At 42.8% G+C, this 10,350-nt stretch overlaps 1 protein-coding gene across 1 annotated transcript; it reads right to left on the bottom strand.

Annotated features, from left to right (window-relative positions):
• Positions 1 to 1,302: 1,302 nt before the first annotated feature.
• On the bottom strand, positions 1,303 to 5,313 carry kcnk4a (potassium channel, subfamily K, member 4a). Its single transcript, XM_069670371.1, has 6 exons — positions 5,125 to 5,313; positions 4,149 to 4,266; positions 3,517 to 3,677; positions 3,175 to 3,361; positions 2,814 to 2,950; positions 1,303 to 2,713 (listed from the first exon to the last, which is right to left on the bottom strand). The coding sequence occupies exons 1-6, from the start codon at positions 5,311 to 5,313 to the stop codon at positions 1,592 to 1,594; spliced, it is 1,914 nt and encodes a 637-aa protein (XP_069526472.1). The 3' UTR covers positions 1,303 to 1,591.
• Between the last annotated feature and the right edge of the window lie 5,037 nt (positions 5,314 to 10,350).

Genomic DNA, 10,350 nt, shown 5'->3' with positions numbered 1-10,350 from the left:
ATCTCTCTCTTTAGATATATTTGGCTTTTTTTTTTTGTTGTTAGAAAAATGTAGGCGCAACTGGGTAATGTCAGTCGGTCAACCACATTAGTCTAGACCAAGTTATCTCAACAACTACAGGATGTTTAGCCTTGAAATTTTCCATAAACATCTATCCAGCATGAGAAATCCAAATGTTGGTGATGTCCTGACTTTTCCTTTAGCACCACCTAGAGGCTGACTTTTGAATTTTGGAGTAAAATGTCTTCATTATTGATTTGAGTGCTGTGAAATCTGACACATAAAAGCTGATAAAGTCGTTGTCGTTCCACTTTGGAGTGAACTGAAAGCGACCATTATTTGTAGTAATTGCCACAATGCCCATGAGTCTGTTGAGACCGAAAGGAAGTCAGAGCTCACTGGGATTGGCTTCATTAGTTATAAAAATACAGTACAAACTGTGTGTGGCACGATTGAGCTCAGAGGATTTGTTCAAACAAATAAGATGATCAGCACAGTGTCACAGTTACACTCAGCTGATTAACAAAGCAATTAAACAGGGTCATCTGGATGCATGTGGGCCAACTGTACATTAAAGATTAAAACATTGTACATATTTCCTAAAGATCTTAGAGAACAGGTTGAGATATTTAATATTTATCATGGCAGTGTCAGGTATGAGGTATTATTCTATATTCAAGTGCCATCAAGAAGAAGATATCATTAATATTTCACTACATGCCTTGAGCAAGGCACCGAATCCCCCACTGCTGTTTGTAATAACGGAGTGAAAAGATTAAATTTCCCCTCGTGGATTAGTTAAGTATTTCTTCTTCTTCTTCTTCTTCTTCTTCTTCTTCTTCTTCTTCTTCTTCTTCTTCTTCTTCTTCTTCTTCTTCTTCTTCTTCTTCTTCTTCTTCTTCTTCTTCTTCTTCTTCTTCTTCTTCTTCTTCTTCTGCTTCTTCTTCTTCTTCTGCTTCTTCTATAACCATCTGTGGAGGTTCTGACATTAATTTGTAGTGAATATTAAAATAAGAGGATGCTGAATACAACATGCTATAAACTTAAACCTTTTCATATCTGCTGGTGGCTGTCAGTAACCAAAACCAACATCATGACTTGATCTTGGTTAATACACACTGAATAACATTTTTAAGCAGTATTTGAACGTGAGCACAAAGTGTTGGTTAAGTTTCCTGTGTGTTGGTATTTTTTTCTATCAGGACAGAACTTCACCAACTCTAAAAGTCCACGACTATTCGTCTTTGTCTCACAAGCCAGCTAGCTGTAAACTCTTAATTGTGTTTGCTGCTTTAAAATCTAAAGCAGAAATCTGTGAATGATACATTTAACCAGTCTGGAGTATGTTTGGATTTATGTCTTATCATCCTGTTTGTCATTTGTCAATCATCTTTAGTCCCGCCCTGCAAGAATACCTGTCCTGAGCAAATGTCTATTGAACCCTGTCAAAAAGCAAATAAGTAAAAAAAAATAATAATAATTTGCGGCTTGACTTTGTGAGGCTGATCATCAACACTGAAAATACATTCATGATGGTGAGATCTGATTGTGGTTTAAATGTTTTAAGTAGGAGTCACAGCTTTGGTGTAGACTAAATTGTTCTGTCACCTCCTGACTCCTGCTCTGTGTGCTGAGCGTGGTTGCTCTCCGAGTGCGAGCTGGCCTGGTCCTCTGAAAGAGAAGAGTCTGGGGGAGGTGTGGGGGGATTTGACGGCGGCCGCATGTCACCGCTGGGCCTCCTCAACTGCGCAGGGCTCAGTCTGTGTGACAGCTGCCTCCTCATGCTCCTCCTCTTGGGCTTTCGCGGCCGTCTCCTCCTCTCCTCGCTCGCTGCTGACTGAACGCGGTCACTCAGAGTGTCCGAGGACTCGTCGATGTACGCCAGGTTCTCTCCAAAGAAGTCCAGCAGCTGGCATCCGGAGGAGGAGGCGATGTTGAGGGGAACGGAGGGGAACAGGATTGGGTTGTTAGAAGAAGGAAGAAAAGGGGGATGAGGGGAGGAGGAGCGACGGAGTACAGGAGGGGCAGGAGTGTGTATGTAGCTGTTTGCCAGAGATCCGTAATTCTCTGCTGGAATCTCTCTGCTTTTCTCTTGAGCTGCATTCACGTCTGCAGCTCTGGTTCCTCCCTCTTCCTGCACTGTACAACAGGGCTGGAACCTGCGGAGCACCAAGAAGGACGAGGACACTGAGGAGCAGTCTGATCTGGAGTCAAAAGGGGACTCGGATCCAGAAGGGGATCCTCCCTGCATCGCTGCACCAACTGAGTCCAGCTCTGAGGTGGAGGGGGCCACAGGGAGGGAGAATGAGCGGGCCAGCAGGTGAGGGAACGACCTGCCCTCCACCTGCTGACCCACAGCGCGGCCAACCCTCAATCCGGGCCTCGCTCTCGGGACCATTCCTACTCCATCAGCACTGACGCGCGGCCTGGACTTGGCCGCTGCTGCCCTCTCAAGAGACGAACAGGCCTCCAGCTGGCTCATGGAGCTACAGTGCACGGCCCAGCGGTTGGGCAGGTGTCCATTCTCCGACCCTCCTCGAACGCAGTGTCCCAAAGTAACATGGGCTCCCCGACGGATGCGCCGACGCTCACTGCGTTTCCAGCGACGGCGCTGCAGGAGGAACGGGTCGTTGAACTCCAGCGGGTTTGGGATGCGGAAGTCCATGGACATGTTCTGGGTCCAGTCTGTAGCGTGGGCCCTCAACTCCTCCATCTAAGAGTGAGAGGGAGTAGAAACAGAAAAGATGACCATCCAAACAAGATTAAGCACAGCTCTGTAAACACTCCTTGCTGTCTCATAGCTTATCTCCCACCTCAGCGCGGGTCCTCTTAGACAGCACCCTCAGCCAGTTGCCTATCATGGTGAGGATGGAAGCAAAGTATGCGAGACCAAACACGATCCACAACCACACCAGAGGCTTGAAGAGCATCCCACCTGTCCGACCACCACCTGGACACAGGGAGAGTGGGGGGAGGCTACAGACGTGGTTTTAATCATCCACCAGACCAGTGGCTCACAACCTTTTACCCTGCAGACCCCTCAAACTGTGCTCAAAATATCGGAGACAGCTTTTGAACATGTCCTTTTCATTACTGTGTAGAGCACCAAACTGCTCTCTACACTGTATGAAAGGGGATGTTATGTTGTGTGTAACTGTATTATGTGTCAGTCACCTGGTACAAAGTCTCCAAAGCCGACTGTGGTGAGAGTGATGACAACAAAGTAGAGCGACTCCAGAAATGTCCAATGCTCCACTTTCTGAAACACGACCGTCGGAACAGCGAGGAAGATCAGACAGCCAACCAGGATGGAGAGAACCGCTGAGATCACGCGCACAGTGGTCGGCCTCACCTTACGTTTCTGAGAGAGAAAAAACAAATACAGAGGCAGAAGGCCTCAATTATTCACCGGTAACACAGCAGTAAAAAACAAGCTTCCTGTCTCTTACAGCTGGGTGTCAGACAGGAGTAAATCCAACTGAGGTTGTGTCCCTGGGCAGGACAGAGCAGGCTTACCAGGAAGAGGGTCTCAATCTTAGCCACAGCTCTCCGCAGCACTGTGCCCATGTGGTCGCCCACTCCAGCGAGCAGTATGCCAAACATGGGGATGCCCACCAGAGCGTAGCACACACAGAACAACTGGCCGTACCACGTCCGAGGAGACAGGTTCCCAAAACCTGTTAAATAATAACACAAAGACTCCAGATATTTAATAACTTAAAGGGTGCCTATTACAGGAGCTGTACTTATACATAAGTTAACCTTATTATTGGAACTTTTTTCAAATTGAATGTAGACATCAAAAACTGTAAAATAAAACATGTAATATATATTAATATAATAATAATATATAATATAAAATATAAAATAAAAGGTCTCCTTTAATATGCATGCAAGTCCTATAGAGATGTCTTTCATATATATTTAACCTTGGTTTAGACAGTTATCTCACTGAGACAGGGATATACAATAGATGCCCTGTACTAAAGGAAAAATAGTACAACTATCCTGAATCAGATTAAAAAAAAAAAAATTAAAAAAAAGATAGACTAAATATACAGGAAATTCACGTGACACTATAAAACAGAGATCTTGTCTTAAGAAGTCAACATCTTCAAAGCAAGGCCGTAAGGCGGGTCCGCACCTACCTATGGTGGTAATAATGGTACCACAGAAGAAGAAAGCAGAGGCCATGTCCCAGCGGCTGGTGAAGTTGGCAGGAAGGCTGCTCAGATCCAGGCCTGCCTCCACCGCATACGCCACTCCCTGCAGGAGAGGCATTCATGTTTGATCGTTTGTCGTATTTAATAGAAGCATCATAGTTTCTAAATCATATAAGCTAAAGTAACATAACTCTATCTGCCAAATAAATGTAGTGCAGAAAAAAGTTCACGATGCAATGGTGTCAGCTTTATATTAAGCTAAAATATGAGGGTAAGATATGAGCTGAGGAAGTGCAGCTAATATCAAACTGGTAGATTTTGTATCTACTGAAATTTGATGTGGTGTTAAAGTCAGGAGAAACTTTGTGAGCAGATTTATGAAGCAAATAATCCTGATTTATTGGAAGAATCCTGGTTTAACTGGTATCTTGCTCCATAAAACATCCCTCTGCCATGCTTATACTACGTAAATACATTTTATTGACTTACTTACAGAATACCCAAACCTTCAGCATTTTGATGGCATGCTGAGACACCTACACACTGCAGAAGTTAAAAAAAGTGGTTCATATCTATCTCCACAGGTTTAAAACAAATAACTTGGTGAGTGAGTGGCTGTGTCTGATTTGAAGGGACCTTCTAAACCTCAGTAATGTCAAAAAGTAAAAGTAAAATTCATGTTGCCCTCCCAATATTTAAGGATTCTGTCTCTCCTATTTCTTTATCTGACTTCTCTTTGGTAGATAATCATGCTTTAACTTGTGGAACTTCAGTAAGGTAAGTTCTGGACTTATACAGAGCTTCTTTTTTCTCTGATTTCTAAGTAGATTTATGGATGTCTGTCTCTGACGGACACTGGAGACGCTAAATGTTAAAATAGTGTCAACACTAAATGCCTGTGTATTAAAGTTGTTCTAAAGTTGTAGCTACATGAACACAGTCAGTGTGAGTGTTTACATACCTTCACAAGCTTGTGAAATTCCACCTCGGTGACACAGGACTTATTCTCCAGGAAGGTGTGTTTGGTAGCCAGCAGGTCTTTGTACGCCAGATTCTCATCGGGGGCCTCCAGGGTGCGGAAAACAAGCGCACCCATCACCAGGTACAGCATGACCCCCGTCAGCAGGGCGAAGAGGGTGGTGCCCCGCATTTTCTCCCCCGCCCCTCCAGGGTTAGGGGTCAGAGCTCAGAGGCCAGGATCTGGTCAGCTCTCAGTCAGGATACGCAGGAGCACAGCTGGCCGTAAACAGGAAGTTCCTTTAGAGAGGCGCTGCATGTGTGATCACGCACATGTGTAAACCAGCAACAAGTGTTCTTGGAACACTGACAGACATTAAAGTCTTATTTATATATCTGTGCGTCACGACCAAAGGGACAGTCACCAACAGGAAGAGTGAGAAGTAAAGAGTGGACATGACGTTAAACCTGTGCGTTAACCTTTTCTCACAACACTAATCGAATGGCTGCAGAGACTGTGCATTACAGATGCAGATTTTATACAAAATTAAGTCTTAAAATGTTTAAACTATCAGCTATTCACATTATGGAAAACCTTTATACAGCCTGTCCATACAGCCTTTAATAGACCTCATCTAATGTAACTCTTATACAGGAGATGGGGGGCAAAATCTACAGTCCTCCTTTGGGGTAAAGGGCATTAAAGGTAACGGATTTAAGGCTCTCATAAGTGGGTACCTTCCAAAGTTAAGGTAATTTTGGTACAAAATCCTCTTTGAATGCATTTTTGGGTGAAACGAGGACAGTGGATTTTGTCTCCAGGCTTCAGAACTTGAAGACAAAAAGACATTGATGGTCTCACACTAAGTTATTCAGCAACGTTCTTAGTTTGAGCTTGCAAGCAGAAGCGAGGTGCAGATCAATGCAAGACCTACAAAATTAGAAACAGTTGCATAACTTCTCCAGTGCACTATCCTTTATTCACACGACGTTCCAGCTGTCTTGCCTTCGTCTGGATGGTTTTAAAAAGCACTTTGTACATGAAATCTTTAGACCATAAACCTGCTGCTGTCCTGCTTTTTGTTTTTAACACCTACTGTTGTGACATCATAGTTACAAGGCTAAATATGTTTTCAGCAGTAGAGAGCAGGGCAACAGTTACCCGTATCTTTGGTGGATTAATAGTCGGCCTGCACTGGTATGAGAAAAATCTGCATGTGTGATAAAATTGACTATTCAGGAGTGCATACTATCTATAAAGTTCCTGTCTTACTGCTGTTACCATGCTTACATAGTACATCAGTTTGTTACATGTGGTCTCTCCTGTATCTAAAATAATTCGTAATAGCAGAAGTGCTGTTCTTTTTGACCACAAAGTCTTGATCAACTACTTTTCCTTGCTGCTCGCTCCGTGCTCTGCCAATGTGCTAGAGAAATACTTTTGTTAAAAGATGTATGCCTCAAGCTTTAAAAACACAGAATCCTACATTTCCAATAATGCAGCTTGATAATGGGCCTTTTTCAAACCACGCCCTACACCCTATCACGCTGTCTGCAAGCTCACGTTGAGGGTCGGCTACCTTAACTGCAATCCCAAACCTCTTGAGCTGGGAGTGGGATAATAATGTGCAGTGTGTTGAGAAGAGCATCCAATGTGGTCACAGCCAAACAGATAGATATTGTATATTGAAAGGAACTATTCACCCGCACATGTTTAATGTGGTTTCTTATATAATAAAGAACTTTTCATAAGATGATAACAAAGATAGTACCTCAAGTCAGTGATTTCAGGAGCCCATCCCATGTCAAAGCTCGAGATATCAAGTGATGGAGAAATCTTCTTCCCTCTGTTCTTCTTCTCTCTGGTGTCTCTGTGTCGTCAGCGTTCAAGAGCCGAGGATCGCGGGTCTATTTCTGGCTCCTTCAAGCAGGCACACACATGTATGTAAAGTTTAAATGTAGATCAGGATATAAAGGAAGAGAGCAGCTAAAGTTGCCACATGTTTGTGGCTCTGTTACAGCAGGGTGTGAGGGCATTAAATAAGTGTTCACATTGGAGAGAGTTTGTCATAATAACCAGGGAGGGAGTGACACACACCAGGCCGCCCTGCCAGTCGTCTCACAAACTATTAGACTCCTCCAAACATACATCTTGACATTAATCGAATACGTGTTTATCGCTTATCTTCATTTTGCTTTCAGTGTTTTCTTTGAACTGTGTGCACCTTCGAGATAGACGAGAACACACACAGGCCAGGGGTTTAGGAGCTTCTTGCTGTGGGTCAACCGGCCCAGGTCATGCACACGTGGACGTTGACAATGTTCTGAGATTTCCCAGAGTCTGGCCGACTGTTAGCATTCTGCACTAATGGACTGCTGGCTTTGGTTTGTTTTGCTCTCTGCCCCTGGCTTTAACACTGACAGACATTATTAGTTATCACAGTCTAAACCTGTGCTGGCATATTTTGATATTTTGCTAAGATATGGAGTGAGTGGGGGGGCTTAGAGAACGACGGCGATCTAATCTGAAGTTAAACAGTGAGGCAGGTGGGAAAATAAATCATGTGGGGAGCTGTTTGAAAAGAAGAACGAGGCTTGGAGAAGACGTACAAGAACTATTCTGAGGTGTACATTTAAGGCAGGTTAAAAGACAAATCTGACAAAACACTACAGAAGAGTTCCTCTCAAAGTGGTTAGTCGCATATTTAAAAGTCATGTTTTGGCCCTCAAAAAAACATACCTTAAGTTGTCCTCTACACAAAAATGAGGTTTGCTTATTGGTACTTTAGTGGGATGTTGGAGCATCACCATGCAGAGTGATGCATGTGCAGAGTTTGACACTAGTAGGCTTTAACGTTCATCTGCTGAAGGGGAAAGGTTCTCTGTGCTCATGTTAAATCTTAGCTAAATAACTTTTAGTATGAGCATGACTGGTGACATTTAATTTGAAGGCAACTCTGGTTCAATGCGCAACTTCAAAAAGTTTGATGTGAAACCTCAAAAGGACTGGACTTCACAATGAAGCAGAACATCTCACGTCTAGAAGCTCAACTTAAACATGAACATTTGCATATGTAATGACAGATGAGTCTGACTCACAGGAAGTTGACTGTGCGTATTAGTCTGCTATTGGTCACTTTTTTTAGATGGAATCTTCCTCTTCCGCTTTCTGCGTGTGTTAACATTTTGAAAACCTCTGAGCTAGAAACCCACAGGCTGAGAATATCGCCGGTTCAGTCGAAGATTTGGATTGTGCACTGAGGCAGGCTAGCTTAGTTCTTTCTTTGATATCGGGTAAAAGCTTTAACCATTTGCGAATGTGTCACCAAAACAAAAAGGACGCCTGCTACTAAAACTAAAACCTAAATATAAATATGCTTAATTAAGCTATGTGCTCTAAAACTGTGATTGCTTTTGTCAGTTGTTTTAACACATCTAACGTTCAAGATTTCATTACATCTCTTTCATCATGGAATTTTTGTTCAAACAACGTCCTCAAGCAAGGTATGACAATGTTTGTCACCATCAAAGTAAATACTTTCCTGTGTTGGATTTAAGAGAGGTCAGAGGTAGAGAAATTAAAGTTTGATTTACTGTACATATTTTGTTATTAAATTTACACACATAGCAGTGAGATGAAGTACAGTAAAAGAACTCAAGTTGGTGTTAGTGACCATACTGTGTCTACTGTATGCACGCTAACAAAAAGAGGCCCGTTAGCGAACGTGACTCTCTGCAGCAGCTGGAGTAGCACAGATTTTTGTTCCACCCTTCTAACTTCACCGACAAACCTCCAGAGGTGATAATAGCTATTGAAGAATTTACTGTACAAGGAGAAAATAAAGCTCCCTTATATGCGATTACCCCCAAAAGTTTTTCCTCTTCATGTTAGCTAACACTGACGTCAGAAGGAGATCACAGGTTACAACTCATGCTCTGGGAATTAACCGTCCTGAAAAATGATCATAGGACTGTTTTAGGCAACAGAAGCAGCATAGAAAGAACGTAAACTGGTTGACATTTTGCTCTGAGACTTAATAACTATTTATAGAAAGAAAGAGAAAGAAAAAGCTTATCAAGCGCAGCAGCCGAAGTTCGTAAATCGTTATAGTTTTACGCTTGTATGTGAAGGTTTAAGTTGCTTTTAAAAGTATAAACTTAAATTATTGTGTTGTTTCAGGGTTTTGGGGAATCTATTTCGAGAGAAGATTGCAGATGATGCGTTGATAATTCTTCTTAAATCAGTGTGACAGTCCGTTACTATATTTGGTGACTTATAACTAAAACAAAACTTTGGAGGGAAGAGAGGGCCGAACATGAATCTGAACCCAGGAGCATGCAGGATATAAAATACTCATTTGTGCTTATAAAGAGAAAATAAACAATAGAATTTAATCTCAGATATTCTGATGTTATAATCCTCAAGAAAAAAATATGCATTTGCAGCTCTTACCTTCAGTTTGAAGAAATGTTGCTATCCAAGTTGGTCTCATGCAGCATGTGCCGTTCTCTCACCAGTCAGCACTCAGGGAGGAACTCTGTGTGTGCATGTGTTGTGAAAGTGCATGTGAGCATGTGTGTTTTCTCCTTGGAAGGTGTTTCCCCATTCTCGTGACCCTAGATCACTCTGACAGAGGAGAGATGATGGTAGGAGGAGGAGGACGAGGAGGAGGAGCATCACGGCGATGCAAGTGTGATGAAGTGCAGTCGCTGCAGAGGAAGAGCAGTGGGCCCAGGGTTTCCTGAGCTGGATGTGGGGGGGCCGTGCTCTCTAAATCCTCGCCCATCCAACCTCTGTCTTTTTGGGAGGTAAGAAGAGACACTTGTTTCTTCAGAGTCAGAGTTATGATCCACACAATTGTTCTTGTTCTTGAGGAGGATTTGCATCGTGAAATAAAACAGACTCCAAAGTTGGAAGAGTCTTCTATCTACTCTTTAATTCTTTGATCCACGTCTGCTCCTTTAAAGCCTTCATACTTTCTCAGCAACGTGTTCATGACCAAGAGGCAAAGGGAGAGGACTCTGGTAATTGCGGAAATACTTCCATGATTAAACTGAGATATTCCACTTAAACACTCTGAAGATCTCTTCATTGAACCATTACACTCATTTAGACTTAATAGGATGACAGAAGTGGAAAAAAAAAACCTTGACAGCAGTCCAAACAGAGCTACCATCATGACATGAAATACAAAATGTCACATTACAAATACCTAAAGATGCAAAAACA

This window comes from Semicossyphus pulcher, unplaced genomic scaffold (assembly GCF_022749685.1).
Source record: "Semicossyphus pulcher isolate SPU_LCO1_2020_fin unplaced genomic scaffold, fSemPul1.0.p SCAF_2, whole genome shotgun sequence".
In the NCBI taxonomy this organism is placed as follows: Eukaryota; Metazoa; Chordata; class Actinopteri; order Labriformes; family Labridae; genus Semicossyphus; species Semicossyphus pulcher.
The sequence above is the reverse complement of the archived record's forward strand: the minus strand, read 5'-3'. Positions and strand labels throughout refer to the sequence as shown.

Coding starts and splice junctions, on each gene's coding strand:
- kcnk4a (XM_069670371.1), bottom strand. CDS start 5,313: ATGCGGGGCACCACCCTCTTCGCCCTGCTGACGGGGGTCATGCTGTAC. Junction 2,951..3,174: donor CTTTGGAGACTTTGTACCAG/GTGACTGACACA, acceptor CCCTGTGTCCAG/GTGGTGGTCGGACAGGTGGG. Junction 2,714..2,813: donor CTAAGAGGACCCGCGCTGAG/GTGGGAGATAAG, acceptor TCTCACTCTTAG/ATGGAGGAGTTGAGGGCCCA.